Source organism: Pipistrellus kuhlii, unplaced genomic scaffold (genome assembly GCF_014108245.1).
Source record: "Pipistrellus kuhlii isolate mPipKuh1 unplaced genomic scaffold, mPipKuh1.p scaffold_m20_p_2, whole genome shotgun sequence".
Taxonomy (NCBI): domain Eukaryota; kingdom Metazoa; phylum Chordata; class Mammalia; order Chiroptera; family Vespertilionidae; genus Pipistrellus; species Pipistrellus kuhlii.
In genome coordinates, this window is record NW_023425515.1 from 177,726,124 (window position 1) to 177,748,336 (window position 22,213).

The 22,213-nt window shown below is 37.4% G+C and overlaps 1 protein-coding gene across 31 annotated transcripts in view; it reads left to right on the forward strand.

The window, feature by feature from the left end:
- Positions 1–22,213, forward strand: part of PUM1 (pumilio RNA binding family member 1) — a 119,380-nt gene that overhangs the window by 53,644 nt on the left and 43,523 nt on the right. For 18 of the 31 annotated variants that reach the window (XR_006742226.1, XM_036446627.2, XM_036446626.2 and 15 more), the window contains 4 exons: positions 8,551–8,717; positions 10,693–10,963; positions 20,093–20,186; positions 21,293–21,409. Coding sequence is in view for 30 of the 31 variants with exons in the window: in XM_036446627.2 (XP_036302520.1) it covers positions 8,551–8,717; positions 10,693–10,963; positions 20,093–20,186; positions 21,293–21,409 (649 nt within the window). In the remaining variant the exon portion in view is untranslated. Of the gene's footprint in view, positions 1–6,299; positions 6,380–8,550; positions 8,718–10,692; positions 10,964–20,092; positions 20,187–21,292; positions 21,410–22,213 lie in introns of those variants that run through there. The other 13 variants (XM_036446637.2, XM_036446631.2, XM_036446632.2 and 10 more) reach the window with 9 other exon arrangements.

A 22,213-nucleotide genomic window follows, 5' to 3' on the forward strand; every position in this document is an offset into this window, starting at 1 on the left:
GTTTGTTTTTTTGTTTTTTTTTTTAAATATATTTTATTGATTTTTTTTTTTTTTTTTTTTAACAGAGAGGAAGAGAGAGGGGTAGAGAGTTAGAAACATTGATCAGCTGCCTCCTGCACACCCCACACAGGGGACGTGCCCGCAACCAAGGTACATGCCCTTGACCGGAATCGAACCTGGGACCTTTCAGTCCGCAAGCTGATGCTCTATCCACTGAGCCAAATCGGTTTCGGTATTTACGTGATCCGTTTTTAATTCTTGTGCATTATCCAAGGTGGCATGTGCCTGGGTCACTATGAGGTTTGCATGAGGTAGAAAAATAATTGAAATAAAGAGAAAGATAAAGATCTGGGATTGAATTAATATTTTTGTCTGTTTTTCTCTTTTTGAACAATTGTTTCATTATTCTTTGACAAAGCTGTATCTTTTGCATTGTGTCTTGAATTTGTATTTATGAAGACAACTGTCATCCTTTGTTGTCCTGGTTGATGATTTTTAGCTCTTAAAATATTATCACCGGAAGTTAAGACCTCAGGACAGAGGTTGGAAAATTGTACTCTAACAAGTCAGATAATCTACTCAGGTTCTGAGGTTTGCATTAGGATAAATGAAAGTTCTGTACATTTGTGTTCCAGCTTCTTCTCAGAGGAAGGTTGTGGGTAATGAAATACTCTATATTTTGATGTGAGTGCCATCTAAAGCAGCCGTCGCCAATCAGTGGTCGGTAGACTGGGACCACTGGTGGTCTGCGAGGTCCAAAAGGTTGGGGGCCGCTGATCTAAAGGATGACATAGGACTGCAAGCTACAACATTGGCACATTCACTAGTGAATGGATGCTTGAGGATGAGTGGACTACTTTTTCGCTTTGTGGTTGTATCCTGTTGATCTTATACCTAACCTGGCTTTTGCTCTACCTGTTGGTTAGGATGACATTTGACCAAAATTCTGGTCATGGAAACCTTAGTCACTTTTTGGTTGTCATGATATGCATGTATCTTCTTGGAAAAGTTGAACTTAAAGAAAAAAAATCTAACCTGTCCTTCAAAGTGTTGAGTGTAGAGGCCAAAAAGAATATCTGCTGCTTATAGCTAATTGTACTAAAGGGTGGGTAAAGGGTGGTTTATGGGTCAGAGCACTCAGGTCTTTTTTCTTTTTGGGTAGCTGTACCAACATTACCTCCATAAGGCATGGAGAAGCCTCATTTGAGTCTCCGTAGAGCTGAAAACATCATTTCTGATGACCGAATGAGTGTAGACAGACCTCAGAACAAGTACTTAGTGGTCATTCTCAGATACTGACAACAGACAATTCAGTCTCTGATTAATTTTCCAATTAAAGGAGGTTTAGAACCCAAGTAATCGACTCATTGTACAGTGGTTTTCCATTTTCAGTTAGGTTGTTTACTGATTGCAACTTGAATGAAGGTATTTAACTCTTGTCTAGCCTTTTAAGATTCATTTGACTGTGCAAATGGATTTAGTTACGGCTTCCGTGATAAGAGTACTTTCAGCTGACAAGAATTCAACAGCAGTATTTTGTTCTTTTTTTTTATTTTTAATATATTTTATTGATTTTGTACAGAGAGGAAGGGAGAGAGATAGAGAGTTAGAAACATCAATGCGAGAGAGTCATCGATCAGCTGCCTCTTGCACACCCCCTACTGGGGATATGCCCGCAACCAAGGTACAGGCCCTTGACTGGAATCGAACCCGGGGCCCTTCAGTCCCCAAGCTGACGCTCTATCCATTGAGCCAAACCGGTCTCGGCAGTATTTTGTTCCTAATACTGTAAATTTTTGGTGGTATTGAAGATAGCTATGAGCCAGGATTTCAGGATAGCAGTTTTCAGAATGGGAAACCTCAGAAGACCAGTTAAGCCAGGGTCAAGTTATTTTATTTATTTAATATATTTTTATTGATTTCAGAGAGGAAGGGAGAGGGAGATAGAAACATCATTGATGAGAGAGAATCATTGATTGGCTGCCTCCTGCATACCCCCCACTGGGGACTGAGCCCACTACTTAGGCTTGTTCCCTGATCGGGAATCAAACCAGAAATCTTTCGGTGTGTAGGATAATACTCAACCAATTGAGCTACACTGGCCAGGGCTGTCCTTCATAGTTTCTGTCCTTCTGGTTTATGGGTCCCAGGAAATAAGAAAGGCCACTGTAAAGTTGGGTTAGGGTGAAGATCTCTCTAACCTTGGAAGAAAGATTTTTAGAAAAAACATTTTGGGAAGTCCTTTCTGCCTTCTGACCTGGAGGATGCAGGCACACTCTTAGCAATTCATTTGGGTCATAAAACTTGATGACTTGCTTTTCTAGACTCCACTGCATTTATTTTAGGTATTCAGTTCTACTTTAAAAACTTTGTGCAGTGATATGCAGATAGAAGTCAGGGGTTTAAGTCTCACCTGGATCTTAATTTTCTCATCTGCAAAATGTGGGTAATTAAAACACCAAAAGTCTAATTCATATGTCTAGGTGATATATTTAAAAAACGCATTGTAAACTTTATGAAATCTTGCTCCTCAAAGTCCATGGGCCAATAGCATCATCATCATCACACGGGAATAAAAATGTAACACCTCAGACTCTACCCCAGACCTATTGAATCAGAATCTGCATTTTGACAAGTCTCTCTGGTGATTTTTTATGTACATTAAAGTCTTAAAAAAGACCACTATCAGACATAATTTTCTTGGAAGTTTAAATTACCAGGAAGCTATGGATCAAATTGAGAAACTTTTATTTGCAGGGTGGGGTTCCTTCAGATTTGAGCTTCCCTTGAACAAGAAATGTACATGTTGCCGAAACCAGTTTGGCTCAGTGGTAGAGCGTCAGTCTGCGGACTGAAAGGTCCCAGGTTCGATTCCGGTCGGGGGCATGTACATTGGTTGCGGGCACATCCCCGGTAGGGGGTGTGCAAGAGGCAGCTGGTCGATGTTTCTTTCTCATCGACGTTTCTAGCTCTCTATCTCTCTCCCTTACTCCCTGTAAAAAATTAATAAAAGATATTAAAAAAAAGAAATGTACATGTTATACTTACTTTGCAGTGTCAAGCTTTTAGACATTGACTATATAAAAAGTTAAAATAACACCTTTTTGAAAGCCAGTTTTTGTTTTTCATTTTTGTAATAATAAATAGCATTCTACATACGTAAGATACATCTTTTTCTCTTCGGTCTGGTGGTATCACAGCAGACGGGCACGCTCTTCTTTTCCTCTCTGCACATCAGGAATTTGGTGATCATATAGGCAGAGCCTGGTATTGTTTGTGCTTCACTCTTTCTGAAGTGCACACCTTCTTTCTTACTCTGTTCATTTTGAAGTTGGGATGCATCTTTCAAATGTAAGTCTGTCATAGCTTAATTGTCAGTGTTTCCTTTTCAGCAGCACAAACTGATGGTGTCTCTGATTTGGTGAGATGTAGTTGGTGGTGGCTTGATTCTGTAACAGTTTCTTGTGGGGGGCAGCGAGAACAAGGGGACATGAGCTGTCTAGCCATTTTGAAGCTTTGGGAAAGTAGAAATGAGGGTGAATTTGTTTGAAAAAGGCAGTGGCAAAAAATGAAAATTGGATTAAGTACTGCTAAGGTTTTGTTTGTTTTTTTAAAGAATTGCACTTTCATGAATTTCCTTATTTTTAATCCTTGAAACAACCCTTTGAGGTAACCTTTGGCCCTGAATTTAGAGATGGGAAAAATGAAGCTTTGAAGGGAAGTGATGGTGCCTGGATTCAAACTTTATTCTAATTTCAGTTCTTAACAATACTGTTTTCTATTATGCCATACTGGTTAGTCAAGTTCCTCACAATAGGTAACATGCCTGACCAGTGTTGCTCAGTGTTTAGAGCGTTGGCCCATGAAGGAGTGTGTGTGTGTGTGTGTGTGTGTGTGTGTGTGTGTGAGAGAGAGAGAGAGAGAGAGAGAGAGAGAGAGAGAGAGAGAGAGAGAGAGAGGGAGAGGGAGAGAGAGAGAGAGAGGTGGGGGTTTGATTCCTGGTCAAGGACAGGTAACTAGGTTGGAAGTTTGATCCACGCCTCTGTCCAGGCTGGTGCAAGAGGCAATCAATCTGTGTATATCTTTCACATTAATGTTTTTGTTTCTCTCTCCTCTCTCTGTTTCTCTCTTTTCCACCCTCCTCCTTTCCATTGTCTCTCTGAAAATCAATGGGAAAAAATATCCTCACTCCTTGAGGAAGATTAAAAAAAAAAATCACCCAAAACCAGGCAAATGTATAAGGTGAAACCACTTTTTTAGTTAATGTTATTATTTCTAGACTCAGTGTGTCGAGCAAATAATGATAAATATTCTTTTTCTTAAAAAAAAAAGGGGGGGGAGATTATTTTATTGAATGTAACTTCTGTCATATGGAGCTTTGTGGTAAGATCACTGCAGTTAAGAGAAGAAATTCAATTCTCATTTCTCTGACTTCACTCAGAATTAATAGATATTTTCTCTGAAATATTCCTCCTGTTTATGAGGCTTTTGAGGAAGCTGAGCCATAAATTGGATGTGCTATGATTTCTACAACATATAGTTCTTCACTCAGTCTGTTCTTATCTCAGTTCTTTAATGTCTAGCAATGGAACATATTCTTCCCTCTACCTCTTAAGATCTTGGCTCTCACAGACCCCTTCTTGGCCCCACTCTTGAGATTTTGATTGGGTTTGGCAACTTGCATTTTGAGCACTCACTGAAGCCTGTATTTGACTACTACAGTATTGAAACCCACAATAAAAAGATGCTTTTAATACTTTTTGTTTTTTCTTTCATTTACTGAATAGAATTCCAGTACTGTTATGTACTAGGTAATATGTGACAAAAAAAAAAAAAAAAGCAAAGCATAAACTCTGTATATATGATGATTTATGTTGGACTTACTTACAGTGGTTCTTAATTGTGACTGCTTATCGGAGTTACTGGAGAGCTGTTTATAATATTTGTGGGAGCCGGTGTAGACCAGTTAAGTCAGACACTCTGGGAATGAGCCCAGACACTTGTAAATTTTAAAAAGAATGTGATACCCAACACTAATCATAGAGCTATTGCATTATGGAAAATGACAGTGTCCTGTAGGGTCAGACTGACTATATACTTAGTTAAATCACTTAATTGGGTCATTTAAGATTTTAATCTTGGTATCTTAGATAATAGTACATAAATACATCCTAGTGCATAACTTTTACTAATATATTACCTTTGTATAACATTATTATACTTTATAAAACTTTTATACTTGTATTATTTTACTGATGTTTATAACTACTCTGTTTTAAACAAAATTATCCCTGTTTTAAGGTTCAAATTTAATAATCTTCCAAAGCCTTGTGACCAGTAAAGGTTAGCAGTTGAGATAGAATATAGATTCTGTGCTATCTGGGTTAATACTTTCTTAAACACCATGTAGTTACAGGCACCTTAAATATTAAAAGAAAAAATTTAAATCCCATAAAATGTACCAGTTTATATATACTCTTTTTACAGCCCTTACATTTCTGAGACTATTTTTATGATACTGAAACCTGTATTCTCTTTATTTAGAAATCAGACTTCATGTCATTTATTTTTAAAGTTGTTGATTTGCTGAACTTTTTTCTCCTATGGCCCTACCAGGTTTGGCTCAGTGGATAGAGCCCTGGCTTGAGGACTGAAGGGTCCTGGTTCGATTCCGGTCAAGGGCACATGCCTGGGTTGCAGGCTCGATCCCTCGTAGGGGGTGTGCAGGAGGCCGACAGTCAATGATTCTCATCATTGATGTTTCTCTCTCCCTCTCCCTTCCTCTCTGAAATAAAAAAAAAAAAAAATATATATATATATATATATATATATATATATAAAAGAGAAATATGACTTGTGTATTGGAAAGTGTATAAGTCATAAATGGTTTATCATTATGAATTTCCACAAAATGAATACACACCTTGCATCCACATCAAGAAATGGAAGACTCCCTTGAAGCCCCCACCTTCAAATAAAAGGAACCTACTATTCTTCTGAGGCATTTCTACTCAGAGTAGAAAACGACGACTGTATTTTAGTTGAATGGACTGTATAATAAACAGAGCTACATTTGAAAAACCTAATCTTTGGCAATTATCAGAGGCCACATTTTCAGGCCAGAGCAGTTGGCTTCCAGATCATCTGAGCATCTTCTTAGCAACCCCTTGTAAAGGGTCACTGAGGAAAGTTAACACACAGCATTCCATGATTTGGTGAGGGTCGCTTTCAGCCGATTTCTTGTTAGTAAAACGTCCAACTACTTCTTTATCCCATTATTTTCCTATTTTTGCACACAGACCTTTTGAATTTATGAGGAATTGGAGCTGAACTGCTCCTTCCAAGCCAGTGACTTGTAGATTTGTGGAAGATGATTTAGGTGTGTTAGTTGGGAATCCTTCTAATACTCTTATTGTTGACATCAGTGGTGTCTAATTTATGTAGACCTGTTTGTTATCTAGACCATATCTCCACCCATGGGATTCTTATCAGACAATGGAAGGATCCTTGTTTTAGCAGTTCAGTTTTGTAGGAATTTTGTGGTCATTTAGTTTTCTTTGTCATAGTTTCTTTTTTTTCTTCTTTTTTTAATATATTTTTTATTGATTTTGTACAGAGAGGAAGGGAGAGAGATAGAGAGTTAGAAACATCGATGGGAGAGAGTCATTGATCAGCTGCCTCTTGCACACCCCCTACTGGGGATCTGCCCACAACCAAGGTACATGCCCTTGACTGGAATCGAACCCGGGACCTTTCAGTCCCCAAGCCGACGCTCTATCCATTGAGCCAAACCGGTCCCGGCTGTCATAGTTTCTAAACTTCTGCCAGGCACTGTATTTATAGTGTTGAGGATATGAAAATGAATACACAGCTTCCGTCAGTTTTACCTTTGAGGTAGGAGGGAGCTATTGTCTCTGGACACCTTGAAGCATCTTTCTGTCTCCAGAATCCTGTCATATTTTTATCTCTGCTTAGGGATTTCATTGTGGTGCTTAACTAGCTGTCACTCCCTCCTTTTGAACCACTGACAGTCTTATACTTTGAAGATTCTGCTGTAAAAGTTACATCTCAATGGTTGCTAAAACTGCAATTTATCATCTTGATGCCACTTGAAATGAGTGGCATATTCTTCTTGTATATGTTCCTTTGTTCATATTAGCCATGCCATCTTTCTTTTTCTGTGTTGCATTTGAACAGAGCATGATTTTGAAAGCACAATGGGCTCTGAGCTGGCAGTTGAAAGATGTAAGCATGTCAAGGTATGAGCCCCCCTTTCTGGGCTAGAGATCTTTAAGGACTACTCTGAGAGCATTTGTTTATTTTGCATTTGTAAGCCTACCCAATCACAACTTTGTATCTGCTGAACCGGCCCCCATTTTTGAGTTCTCCCCAGTGAAATTTGGTTGTGGTGACTGGAAATGCTGTGCAGCAGCTCTCATCTTTTTCTGATTGGATTTTGCCTTTTACCTGAGCTTTAATTGGTCTGGGTGTGTTTATTCTCCTTTAAACCGCAAGTCAGTTGTGGGGACAAGTGAGGTTGCTTCTCTCTACTTTTACTAAAACAGTAGTTACTTATTACTCTTGGGTAAGATTGTACCAAGCTCTCTGTACCACATTAAGTCACTGTACCAAATCTTCTTTTCCTTTTGGAAATCAAGGCACATTTGTTTTATATGTCCAGAGTGAGGGTGTTGGTAAGAGGAGACAGATTTAATTTCCTTAGATCACAGATTGGACATCAATGTACTTGACATCACAATTCTTTTGGGTCCAATCTTTCATTAGCCACAGTTTGAAATACTTTAAAGATAACTTCTTTTGCATCACCGATTCAGTATAAACGAGGTAGTCTCAAAATAATGTGGTATGGGGCAGGCCAATAGAAGAAGACAACACTTATTGGTGAAAGAATTTCATAGCTGGATTTAACATGTTTTGAAGGATTAAAAATGTTATATTTAAGGTGATTGGTGAATTATTGATGAACTGTGAGACATAGGTGGAACTGGGGTGGTGGTGATAGTACAAATTCGCAGGGCTTATATACCAAGATAAGAGTAATTGAACTTGAATGATGTCATACTACACTTAGTTTAATATTCAGAAGGGGGAATTTACATGGGCAGTATGGAGTAGGAGATTTTTTTCTGTAGACTTAACAGTTTTTCAACTATATTATTAGCTGCCATACGTGGATCTTCTTAGTCATGCTATTACATAGAGTTAGATTTGAGAGTAGAAAAGTAAGACCAAGAGATACACAGTTTTGGCTGGGCTTTGGGTAGAAAGGAAAAATAAAGTGGGATGGTGGGACATTGGGCATGGTAAGACTGTCCTAAACTGTAACATAAATGTATGTCTGTCTCCCCTATTTGGCAAGACTTTCTACAGTGTTCCTGCCTTTTTGTTGTCTGTTATTAGGTTGTAATGTATTAAAAGGATCTAGACACTATCCTGTCCTAATTAGCATGTAGTGTAGTCTGGTGTCCATAGTGGTTGCCCACTATCATTAGTTGATGATTAGTGAAGCTGAAGCTATTTTTTAAACAGGGCCCAAGGGATGCAGACAGTGATGAAAACGACAAAAATGAAAAGAAGAACAAGGGTACGTTTGATGGAGATAAGCTAGGAGATTTGAAGGAGGAGGGTGATGTGATGGACAAGACCAATGGTTTACCAGTGCAGAATGGGATTGATGCAGACGTCAAAGATTTTAGGTTTGTATGTTTTACACTTCTGATTTTTGAATGGGGGCTATGGGTTTTTGTTTTGATTAAGTTTTTTTTTAAATTTTTACTTTAGTTTTCTTTTTTCCTTCTTATGTGTCCTTTTTAAGAATTGGGTCTAGTGTAGGCCATACTACAAAGATTATAAATTGATTGGTAAGATAGAATTTTCTAAGACTTGTCAATGCCTGGTGCTTTGCTAAAACAACATTTGTATAGGACTATACAAATGTTGTTTGCATTTGTATAGGACTATAGGTAGTAGATTAATTCCATAAAGAACATTCCCTGATTCTCAAATATCAAAATTACCTGGAACGGGTGCTTTGGGACTTTCCCCAAGTTTCTCCCAAACCACTCTCTTGGGAGAAACCATGGTTACTAATGGGAGTTTGACATATTTCTCTGCCATGCTAGAGTAGATGGAAAAACATTTGAGAACTTATTCGAAACTGATAAGCTCCCTTTGGGGTAGTTAAATCAGATATAATTTTTCTCATTTTGAAGAACCAGAGATAGAAATTAAATGGCTTTTCTTAAATATACCCCTTCCATAGATGGCCTCTCATTTTGTCTCTGGTCATAATTGATTTGCAGATTTTAATCTGTGATTCAATTTTTGCAGTATTTAAATGATATTGTATATTTGTCTTCCACATTTGGCAAGTTCTTCTTTTCTTCATTTATATAGATAACCTTTAGTAAATAATTTTAAAAATCTGAAACTCCTCGGTCAGTAATGTACAGATAGAGAATTTAATTTTGACTAGTTTTAAGTTAATCTAAAATCTTACCCTAATATCTATCAAAGTCAAAATTAATATATACTTTGGGTCATTGTTTGTAGGAAAATGTTCAATTATTTAATATTTCTAATCTAGTTTTTGTGTTTTGTTAATTTAAAGAATCACAGTCTTTTGAAGAAATTTGAGGCACAGAATTATAGAGTTACCTAAGTCTTTCAGATGAGTTTGGGTAGCCTCTCCATCTTGACTCTCAGGCGGCCTGCAGCAGTGTTTTCTGGAATTTGACTTGGGATAGCATGTGGTCGCAGGGCTTGAGTGTGTCAAGGAACACAATAGCTTTAATTGTACCAGCTTTAGGATTTCTTTTAGACATGAAATACATGTCATAGGTTATAGTCCTCTGTATTATAGTATTATTCTATATTAGTCTGATTTGGAATCATATTGTTCTACAATATGATTGGATAGGGTGATCATGTGCCCTGGGTTTCCCAGGATATTTATTAATAGTGTACTCTTTTTTTTTTTTTTTTTTTTTTTTGCTGCTTTTAGGATTGTCCTAGTTTGGATGATAAATTATATCTTCATATTATCATATTATTTTTAATTCTTAGACTTATCTCCTTTGCAGGTGCATATCCTAAATAAATAATTTATTTTGTACTATTTTGTAATGGTCTGATTCTTCTAGTTTCTTAGAAGGGGAGGAGACAGTTTTAGCATTGGCCAATATATTCACATAATACAGAAAAAGAATTTCCACTTACATGAAAATTATTTTTTGAAATAGACTCATTCTCACATGTGGAATTTCCCCCTTAGAAACTACTCTTTCATTACTTTTATGTTTAAGATGTTGATTTTGGGGCGCATATTTTACTATCTGCATTTTGGGATCTCTTTTTCATGGATGCCACAGTTAGTGATTTTTCCAGTTTATCCATTGTTCTCAAATCTGAGTCTCTTGGTTGAAGGGATTATAGATTAATAGCAGTAAATGCAAATTTAAGGGGTGGGCTGTGGTGGGAAGGCAAGCAATGAAAAATTCATTTTATGGTATAACATGGTAACACCATAAATGGTCTTGGTTGTTTTGTAGGAATAGTTTTAAGTACTATTGATAATAAGTTATATCGTGGACGTTGTCCTTAAACTTGGCTTTCTGTAGTGTTCCTCCCTGCTCAAAATAAGGTTTAATGCCCTTTACTTTTTCTGTTTAGCCGTACCCCTGGTAATTGCCAGAACTCTGCTAATGAAGTGGATCTTCTGGGTCCAAACCAGAATGGTTCTGAGGGCTTAGCCCAGCTGACCAGCACCAATGGTGCCAAGCCTGTGGAGGATTTCTCCAACATGGAGTCCCAGAGTGTCCCCTTGGACCCCATGGAACATGTGGGCATGGAGCCTCTGCAGTTTGATTATTCAGGCACGCAGGTACCTGTGGACTCAGCAGCAGCAACTGTGGGACTTTTTGACTACAATTCTCAACAACAGGTATTGTGTGTGTCTCTGTCACTCTCTTTACTCTCCCTCTAGCCAGCACGTTATCAAGTAATAAGAATGGGGGGATGGGAGGAGGGTGGCTTTATTTTAGGCTATTGATAGCCAGACTATCAGCCCAGTGGTGATATGGGTTTACAAAGCCTCTGATTCCCATTGCTGAGGTTATTAAACGACTTTCTTCTACAAGTACTAGGTCCTCTCTTGCCCCAGGGCTTGGAGAGTGAGTTGGTATTATCTTTTATAACAGTCCTCTTGGATGCTCTGTTAATCTCTTTGAAGAGTAATGTGATTGTAATGCTATGTGTTTGAAATGTCCAAACTCTGTTATTAGTTATGTCTTTTAATTAAGTGAGTCACTGCATTTTGAAAGTTAGTACCTTACAGTGAAATTACTTGGCTTTTTTATTCATAAACCCCTGGAAAATACTGCTTGAGTGCCTTCTGATTTTGAAGGCACAATATGACTAACCTCTAGGGTTTTTTGGTCCTTCCTTTAAAAAAATTTAAAAGTAAAATTAGTTGTCTGAATTATTAAAAGGGGGCCTGGTAGCTTTCCTATCTTGTTAAGTACCATAAGTTCTGTCTTATGGCTAGAAGCCATTTGATGGACCGTGAATTTCTGATACATCTTAATTTTGGACTGGAACATAAATATAAATTTCTAGGTGTGAAAGGTTAACATCTCATTTTGGCATTTAGAAATTCTTGATGTGTGGGGAAATTGGCTTATGATCTTTGAGACCATACTGTTCCGTTAGTTGTCATAAATAGCTGATTTTATTTATTTTTTATTTAAAAAAATATATTTTATTGATTTTAGAGAGAAAGGGAGGAGAGATAGATAGAAACATTAATGATGAGATTGAATCACTGATTTGTTGCCTCCTGCACACCCCCTACTGGAAACGAAGCCCGCAACCCAGGCATATGCCCCTGGTCAGAATCAAACCTGGGACCCTTTAGTCCGTAGGCCTGTGCTCTATCCACTTAGCCAAACCAAGCAGGGCTAAAGAGCTGATTTCAAGTGAGTTTTTGAATGATAGACAACTGGATAATAAGGTTAACCATATGAAGTTTACAAAATGAAATCCCTTTAAGGGATTTTCTTTCTTTTTAAATATGCATTTATATTGATTTTCTTTTTACAGAAAGGAAGGGAGAGGGATAGAGAGTTAGAAACATCGATGAGAGAAAAACACCAATCAGCTGCCTCCTGCACAAACCCCTCTGGGATGTGCCCACAACCAAGGTACATGCCCTTGACCGGAACTGAACCTGGGGCCCTTCAGTCCCCAGGCCGATGCTCTATCCGCTGAGCCAAACCAGTTAGGGCGGGATTTTCTCTTTTTTCTTTCTTTTTTGTTAATCCTCACCCAAAGTTACATTTTCCCCATTGCTTTGCAGAGATAGTCGAAAGAAGGGGAGTGGGTGGAGAGAGAGAGAAAGAAAGAAAGAAACGTTTATGTGTGAGAGATACATAGATTGGTTGCCTCTAGGCTCTCGAAGCCATCTGACCAACCATCCTGGGCTGGGGATCAAAACTGCAAACCTGTGACCCTTCGGTGCATGGACCAATGCTCTGTCCACTGACCTACATTGGCCAGGGCAAGGGATTTTCTTTTTTAAAATACTTTTTTTATTGATTTCAGAGAGGAGAGAGAGGGAGAGATATAGAAACATCAATGATGAGAGTCATTGATCAGCTGTCTCCTTCCCATCCTGCACTGGGGATCAAGCCCACAACTAGGGCATGTGTCCTTGACTGGAATTGAACGCGGGACCTTTCAGTCCGCAGGCCAATGTTCTATCCATTGAGCCAAACTGGTTGGGGCGCAAGGGATTTTCTGATGTACATATGCTTTGTGCACCTATCAGATGGATGTTAGTAATTCCACACTTTTTTTTTTTAGAGAGAGTAAACTGAATGTGTACATTACTTTTCCTGTAGTTTACAATAGATTTGCCCACTTATCCATAAGAATTGACTTGCACTGGTTTTATCATCTTTATAAGAAATAATCTTCTTTCATGGTTTTGCCCTTTTTGAAGAAATCCTCAAGGCCAGCTAGCATGGCTTAGTGATTGAGTGTTGACCTATGAACCAATAGATCACTGCTCAATTCATATGTATGGGTTTCAGGCTCAGTCCCCATTGTGGGGCATGATTCTTTCTCATCATTGATGTTTCTATCACCCTTTCCTTCCTTCCTTTCTGAAATTAATAAAAAAATAAATCCTCAAAACAGGAGTTTTACATGAAGCCAGAAATTACTTTCAGTGTTGAAGATATACTACATTTCAAAATATTTTGTGTCACATCAAATATAGGGACATGATATTATTGTATTGACTTTAACTTGTCCAGCTTAGGAAATTAATTTGGCAATTTCTTTATCTAATTTGAGGTTTATGAGTGTAGGCTATTCCTAATCAGATCCTTTAACCTAGTTCCATGGTCGGCAAACTGTGGCTTGCGAACCACATGTGGCTCTTTAGCCCCTTGAGTGTGGCTCTTCCACAAAATACCACGGCCTGGGCGAGTCTATTTTGAAGAAGTGGTGTTAGAAGAAGTTTACATTTAAGAAATTTGGCTCTCAAAAGAAATTTCAATCGTTGTACTGTTGATATTTGGCTCTTTTGACTAATGAGTTTGCCTACCACTGTCCTAGTTAATACCAAGAAGTTTTATCTGAATTATTTACTCTGTCTTTTTGGTCTGAAATTCCCTGGCCACACTTAGTGCTGAGGCCGTTTTGGTTCTTGGCTTCCATTCCCAATCTAATTTTTAGCTTATTGTTTAAGAAATATTTGTGTCCAACCTTTTACAAATGAAATCTGGTTCTCTTTTATTTAGTTGTTCTTTACTTCATAATCAGAGTTGGGATTCTCTTAATTTATTGATCTCTGGCTTCAAAATTTTTATCATTTTTTTTGGGAGGCTGGATAATTATTAGAACTTAAACAACAGAAATGTACTGTTACACATCCACACGTAGTTGAGCATGATTATATCAAACAACACCTATTCAAATTTACAAAAACCCAGGTGCCTTCACCAGAAACCCCAATTCAGCAGTTTTTGAAAGTGAACATTATTATTTTGAAAGTTAAACTGTTGTTGGATTCTTGCTTCCGATACATGTCTTGGTTGCTGCAACATAGGGCATTGTTACACAGAGATTCCACCATCATATATGTGATTATTGTTGTTTATCCCATTGCGTTTCTGAGTAAAATGCCGTCAGACCAGGGGAGGGCTTGATGAAGACCAAGGTTGCATAGATTTAATTTGAAAGACAGATGGAGTGATACTGCTGCAGTTAAGAGAGCGAAGGTGTGGAGCTGGAAGTGACTGGTGTGGTTATAGGCTGACAACAGTCGAAGGTACATACATGATAAGGGAAAAAGGAGCTAAGTAAGTACCTGGTTACTCAGTCCGGGTCACAGAGCCTTGAGAGCCAAGCCTGGCTCCCTGATAGTATTAGTGATTGTGAGCATTGAACTGGATGTCTAGTGTGGCACATATTTTTTTTTGTACATTCTATTCTTTTCACTATCTTAAATCGGTATTTAAGGCTAAGGCTATCTGTTTTTAGTTTTTAGTTGTTTGTTACAATTGGTAGGATAACTTTATTTGTGATTTTATGAGGGGATCTGGCTTGCAGATTGACAATAATTTCTTTTGTCTTATTTCCTTCAAATCAGGTTTAATTTGATATAGTAAGTTGTTTTTATATCTGTTTATATTGAGATATGTAATATAGAGGAGCCTCAAAATATAGAAAAAGGTACTTTAGTTTATTGCAAACTGCTACTTGTCTAGTCATTGCTAATCATAAACTTATTCTTTCTAAATTGATTTAGATCAGGGATTCCTTTTTTGTGGGCAGTGAATCCCTTAGAAATTATGTGAGATCTGTGGACTGAATTCTCAGAATGTTTTAAAATGTATAGTGTAAGTAGGATTACAAAATAATCCAATTATATAAAAATATCTATCATTTGAAGAACAAAAAAGAGTTAGGTGTACTAACTATCTTAGTGAGCATAAACAAGATTTTGAGATGTGTAACAATTATTAAGTAATCTGAAAATATATGTGATTTCTGTGGGTGATTAAGTTACAGATGTTAATGTAGTTGGTTGCTTATAATGCTGATTGAAAGACATGCTAAATTTTGTGAAAATAAAGATAATTTTGCCTATCCCAAATACAAAGAATTGGGGTAAAGAGCCCTAATTCAGGGTAGTTTGAAATGCTTATTGATATTTCTGGACTATTCTCCTTTTTTCTTCATACTTTCCTCTTATACTGTCTTCTCCTCAATCCTGGAAAACACAGTAAACAGTTCATATGTGGTGTTCGATACCATTTGTGTTATGATGCTTGAGCTTGAGCAATGTTTTTTACTGTAATAAAGAGCTATACAACTGTCATATTTTCATAAGTATATTTTAGAAAATTAATACAGGTTTCATTAAAATACATTCCTAGATATCAGAAACAAAACCAGGGTTATTGTCATTATAGATTAATCCAATTAATTGTTGATATTCTTTATTTCGAATTCAGTTAATCTAATAATATCTTAATGTAGCATGTCTTACAAAATTGTATACCAGTGTACTAAAACTCTCACCCTGTTAAGCATAAATTTTAACAAAGAGAAAATAACTCTGAAAATCATAATTGAAATACTGTATTTTTTCCTTCACAGCCCTAGTCAGATAGGAGAGGAAATGGCATGCATTGCTTTTAACAGTATGGTAGTGATTAAATGTCATTCTTATGAGGACAAGTTTGTGCATAGTTTTAACAGGAATTGACTATTCTTGGCTTGTCTTTCAGTTTACAATTGAGAAGGTTATTCTATTAATGTTGTGTACAATCACTGTTAAATACTTACATTAGATAGCAATTTGGCCGGTTGAAGCTTATCTTTATTGTTATTTGTCATTGAAATTTTATGATGTGATTTTCTTAGATATTAAGTTACTTGGAGGAAGGCTATGTTTTGGTGTGTTTTTTTTTTTGTACCTTATTTAGGAATCATTTATTACAGAATGAGATTCTTCATCTTTTAAAGAAATGTAAAGAAGTTTCTTTTTTAAAATAGTCAGCAACATGGTTTGTGTGTACCTGGTAAACCAGAAATCATTAGTTGGTCTTTTAATCTGGTGAAGTATTGTGAAGCATTAAGCAATTGTTCAAATAACCTGGTAAAAAAAATGGGCTTTGACCTGGAAGCTTTAAACAGTAGCAAACTTTTACGAATGTCATGTACTGAGGACTGGCTCCAAGATAATACTTTTTAATTAAAAATTTATAGTTTCACCATTGATGTAATACTTTAGTTGATTCAGAGGGCTTCTCTCTCCGAATCTTGACAACAGCACCCTGAGGTAGGGCAGCTGTTATGTTTTTACAGATAAGGAAATTGAAGCTAAAAGACTTATTGAAAGGTTACGTATATTCTGTAAGCTGTGCAAACATCTATTGTAAGTTTTGGTTTCTTATTCCAGGCTGTTTCTTTTGGACCTGGTGCTAGCTAGACTACCAAGCCTTTGATAATGTGGAATTGTTTCACCTTCAAATCCCACTGCTTTCATAGTTTGTTGTTTTGTTGTTGTTGTTTTTTTCTGCATGGAGATATTTTAAAAAGGACCCATCAACAATAACAAGAAAATATCTGGTTCTCCATTATCTTTGTGAACTGTTGAGAGAAGGTGCTCATGAAACTCTGGAGTTTTATTTTAACATTGACTCTGAACAGTTTTACCTTCTGTTTTTCCCCTCCTGGGCTGCCCTGTTGGGAGAGGAGCTATAAAAGGTGACTCACAGAAGCCATGTGTCTGTGTGCGGGTACTCTTCCCATTTTGTCAATGAGAACATAACACATAAAATATTCTGTTACACATGTATTAATTTTATTACAACTATAAAATTAATTTTATTATGAGTTAGACATACCTTTATTTTCTCTATTAGGAGGAGGAGAGAGAGGCATAGAGAGATTGTCTTGCCCAAGTCACATAGAAAGTTAGTGGTGGAGCTGAAATATGAATCCAGACTTTCTGGCCTCAGTGTCTGTCCTTATTCCTTATCCACTATGTATATAGCCTTAGACTGGTAAAAAGCCAGGCTGGAAGTATATTTTATTTTGGGGAGAGGGAGGGATGGTTTTTTACATTTGCTAGCTCCATATTTAGATATTACTTCTTCATATTCTGAAAACTCAGATATGTTTTTTTGCCAACAATTATTGATAACAACAGTAATAGTGTAGCTATATTTTATAAGATGCCACCTATACGTCAGACACACAGTTTTTGACTGCCCAGCTTTTTTGGGGGAGCAAGGGGGAACCCCCACAAGGATCTCTTCTGTTAAGGCTATACAGTGGTAGAGAAGAGAGTCAAACCAGTCTCCTTGCGTGGTTTCTAAATCTTGAAATAGTTGATACGTTTTCCTCTGTATTCTGTCTCTTAGAGAATTTATGTATTCTACCCAAGTAAATTTTAATCAGTAGTGGTACATTTATCATCATACCAACCTTAAAATAAGCATTTTCTCCAAATCTCACAGTATTGTGTTTCTCAGTTGTGATTAGCTTGCTTTGTGAAAATCATGAAAATATTTACAGAGCTCAGTGCTTTGCCCAGCAGATGGCATTTGTATGAGTTTTTCAGGATTATTTGGAATCCATCACTTGCCAATTACCCAATTTTGTTTTCAGTACACTGTATTTCCAGTTAATATTGGAACATTTACATAAAAAGAATTGCCAGAATTACTACTGTAATCTATAATCAAATCTGCCTACAGTAGATAAGTAATTTACTTTAGTTAATTGTTTACTGCAAAATGCACTCGAAAAATAATTCCTTCTCTAGTCACATAATCATTGTCATGTTAATCAACTCTCAAATATAGGTGTATTCTCAAAGAGGGGTAACTTGGTAGTTAGAACCATAAACTCATGTGGAATTACTACTTTATGGTATTTACCCACTATTTGTATTTACAAGATACAGTATACAGACATATAATGAAGCAAAGAGAAGTCATGGAATGGCATTGGAGTACGTACTATTTTTGATTAATTAAGAAAACGTCAAGATTTAGGTTTTGAATGGACCATCTTTATTTCCTATGTCACAGCATCTAGATCATAATGTTTGTTAAATGAAGTGAATTATTTTGTTTATAGCAGGATGGAGAGAAGAGGTTTGGCATTTCTGAGATGTTAAATAATTCAGAATGTTTTAGGCTAGAAGAATTTTGGAGAGCTATTGAAGAGATAGTAGTGGAACATTGAGGTATTTTTATTATCTTCAAAAAATCAACTTCTCACAATTTTTACTTGTTTTCCTGGCTGCCTCTCTTGGGTGGACTCTGAAATCTCTACATGGTTATTTTTGACATTGTAAAAGAAAAGACTAAGTTCTATTCTGGTTTTTAGAAAGATAAATATGTAGAAAAGAGGTAAAAGGTGAAGTTGGTGAGTATGTTCAAAATATTCACTTTTTGTTTTCTTTTTATTTAAAATCAGTCTACTCATATATAGAGTTGAGGCATAGAAGTAGTTAAATCATAGGATAGTCTTTCTATTAAAACTTCAGTGGTGACGAAAATTAAGCATTATCTCCCAGTGTCTGAAATAATCGGCTCTCTTTATGAGGACATCTGTAACTCAAGATCGGTGGTGTCTGTTTTATATCATACAATGATGTCAGCAGAGCTGTTGAAATGTGCTTTAGAAAGCAGGTAGGTTGAAGACCTTTTCTAGGGCGGTCCTTTCAGTAAGTGCTCTCTGTCTGATTCCAGCAAATACAGAAGTCTTCAGTATGACTGCTGTGAAGGAGGCTTGTCAGAGCAATCCAAAGTCAGGTTACTGGCTTCCCCTTTCTTTGTACCAGTACTATTTATACTAAAATGTATGAACATTTTACTTATTGTTATACTAGAGGCCTGATGCATGGATTCGAATCCTGGTGCCTGCCAGGGATTGGGCCCCAGCTCATACCCCCAGCCTCACAGTCCCACCTAGCACCCCACCAGCCCCACCTGCCTCCGTTAATCGCCATCTGTAGGGCGATCGATGGGGCAGTCAAGCCTCTGATTGCACCCATCTTGGCCTGGCACCGTCTACTCACCTGCTCCACCATCCTGCTCTGGTTGGGGCCCATTGGGACCAGCAGTGCCTCTACTGCTGCCTACTACCAGCACCCCATCTCTGATTCCCGCCATGTTCCATGCTGCCCCCTTGTGGTCAGTGCACCTCATAGTGATCATTGGAACTCCTGGTCTCCCAGGGGACAATTTGGACTTTTAAATAAAAGCATATTAGGCTTTTATTATATAGGATCCTTAATTTCTTGCACAATGCCTAGTAGGTATTACTTGTTTCATAAATATTTTAGGAGTGAGTGAATGACTGACTTTGTATTAAGATTCTTTGAACTCTTTTTTTTTTTTTTGCGAACTAAGAAGGGTGCTAGGTCTGAGTTCATAATCCAGATTTTGTTAGAAGCAGCTGTACTTCCCTGGAAACTCAAGAGCCCCCCAAAGTTAGGCAGTTGTTCAGTTAACTCATGATAAGCCACTAGCTGAGGTAGGCAATCAATATCTCCTCAGGAAGAGGCAACCAGAGGACAAGAAAATTCTTTTCATTTTCCTTTCCCGAATGTGAGTAGGTAAGGATTAATACCAAGTTTTTTGGGGTTTTGTAAAGAATGGTAGGAAGATAACAGCACTAGGGGCAATGTGGTAAGTCATTTTGTTGTACCTTTGTTTAATTTTTGTGTGTCTTGGATTAGGCAGTTTCCTCAGATCTGTTGACAACCACTGTGGCATTTGTATGTATGTGTGTGATTCAGGGACCTATAATTTGTGAAATACTCAGCACGTGGGAGCTGGACACACCAAACTGAGGTAAAGAAAGACGGAAAGCCGAACTATGAAGCATTGTGATACTACATGAGTAGGTAGAACATGAGAACATTTTTGTGTAAAGTATGATGCCTCAATAGGTCATGCAGAAATTTTTATCCAGAGAGATTTTAAAATTATTCTTGAGACAGTTTCTCTAACCTCACCATGTCTTTTTCTTACCTCAGCTGTTCCAAAGACCTAACGCGCTTGCTGTCCAGCAGTTGACAGCTGCTCAGCAGCAGCAGTATGCACTAGCAGCTGCTCATCAACCTCACATTGGTAAGTCCTTAAGACTATGCCTCCTTTGTTATTGTCAGTGTGGCCATCATTTTAGGATACTGGCTGCTGTGAAATCCAGTAGACTGAGTATAAAAGTCTAGGCAAAAATCCCTCAAAGTGAATCCCTTTTTCCTTTTGTTCAGTCGTCTCTAGCCACATCCTTTATTTTTGACACACCTTCTGTACCTCAACTAATTTCTTAGTATTCAGTTACTATTGCTCTACCTCAGTTCTTTCCGGATTTAAAAGTAGTTACTGCTGTGGTGACTAGCATCAATTTTGTTGGTAAGATTGGATGAAATAGATTAAATAATAATTTTGTCCATGTTGGGGTTTTGTTGAATGTGAATATATCAACTTCTCTTATTAAGTAACAAGAAGTACCTATAAGTCCATTTTCCTAGCAGCGTGTATTTTTTTAAAGTCTTCTTATTTAATTACTGGTTTTTAAAGTAGCTTTGTCCTTTTGTAGCAATTTCTTTGACCTGCATATTTTCATATTGTTGCCTATACACCCCATCCCGACATTTTTAAGGTCTGAAGAACACACAACATTATATGTGTAAACAAGTACAAGTAGAAGTATTTTTTAATGTGTTTAAATGACATGATTGAATAGAAGGAGACTGCCAATCATGGATTGTGGTATGCTGTGTAAGAAAAGCCTAGTTTCCACCTACATATGTGAAGGCCAGGCACAGAGCCTTTGCTTGGGTCTAGTATTTTATACTTGAAGATAGTTGTCTTTATAAATACCCATACGTTTTCTTTGAGGTAAACTGGAAAATTGTTATAAATGGAAATAAATCCTTCCCTCCATCCCATTACATCTTTTTAATTGCTCTAATTTTAATATTATTTTAGAAATTGTGAGAATTTAAAGCTGCCCAGTATATCAATTATAATTTTTAGCAAAGTTAGGGGAAAAAAGACAAAAGAAAAATGTCACCATAATTTTTAGTACAGGAATTATTTACTTTAAAAATTGTTTAGTCAATCTCAACCTATATTGTCTCCCCGCTCTTACTACAGCCTGGAATGAATACCTAAATTATGTAGGTGTTTGGTAGGACTGCAGTTTTAGTCAAGTTTGTTTTTACTGACAGGTATGTTTTCAGCAGGTTTAGCTCCCGCTGCGTTTGTCCCCAATCCATACATCATCAGCGCTGGGCACCCAGGGACGGATCCCTACACAGCTGGATTGGCCGCAGCAGCAACACTAGGTGAGACATGCTGCTGCACGAGGGGTTTTCTCACCTGCTGAAAGTCATTTGAATTGGGCATGTGTCCTTTATACTCTTTCACGAATCCATGTTTCCAGTGAGGATTTCTCTCCTGACTTCCAGCGCCATCTCCATGCTAGCTGTGTAGCTCTGCTTAGCTGTAACCTCAGTCTTGAACCTGTCCTAAGGCAAACTAGTTAGTCACCTCTTGTATAGGTATTTTTGATCAATGAAACCACCAGTTGCTAAATATATTTTGGAAATTTCTCCCCTTACCCAGGTCTTCCTACTACCTCTAGTCTATCACAGCTCAGGTTCTTATTTGCGTTACCTAAACTTTCGCAGCTGTTCTCATATAATCCTAGTTCCCTTGCTTCTTCCCCCTCTTCTGCCTCCCAAAAATTGCTCAAGAAAACTGTATCAAACACAAATCTTATCCCTTTGTTCTTGTGCTTAAACTGTTCATTGCTTTTTGTATTATCGACCCTCGTGTAGCAAATGTTGTTTATTATCAAACACAGTTGATCATTATAATCTACTAGGGTGGTGACAGTGGTGTCTTGTTCTTTGGAATCAGTATTTTTAATGAGGTGCCATGCCATTCAGAGGATTAAGGAGGATTGGGACCCATTACGTATAGGAATCTCTCCATGATCTGTACATTGATCTCTGGACATGCGGGCCGCTTTCTCCCCTTCAAACTGGCTACCATTGGCTCACGCTGTTCATTCTAGCAATATTAACCTGATTTTAGCTTGTTGTAAATAACATGGTGGGTTAGGTCTCAGTATCTTTGGACCCTAT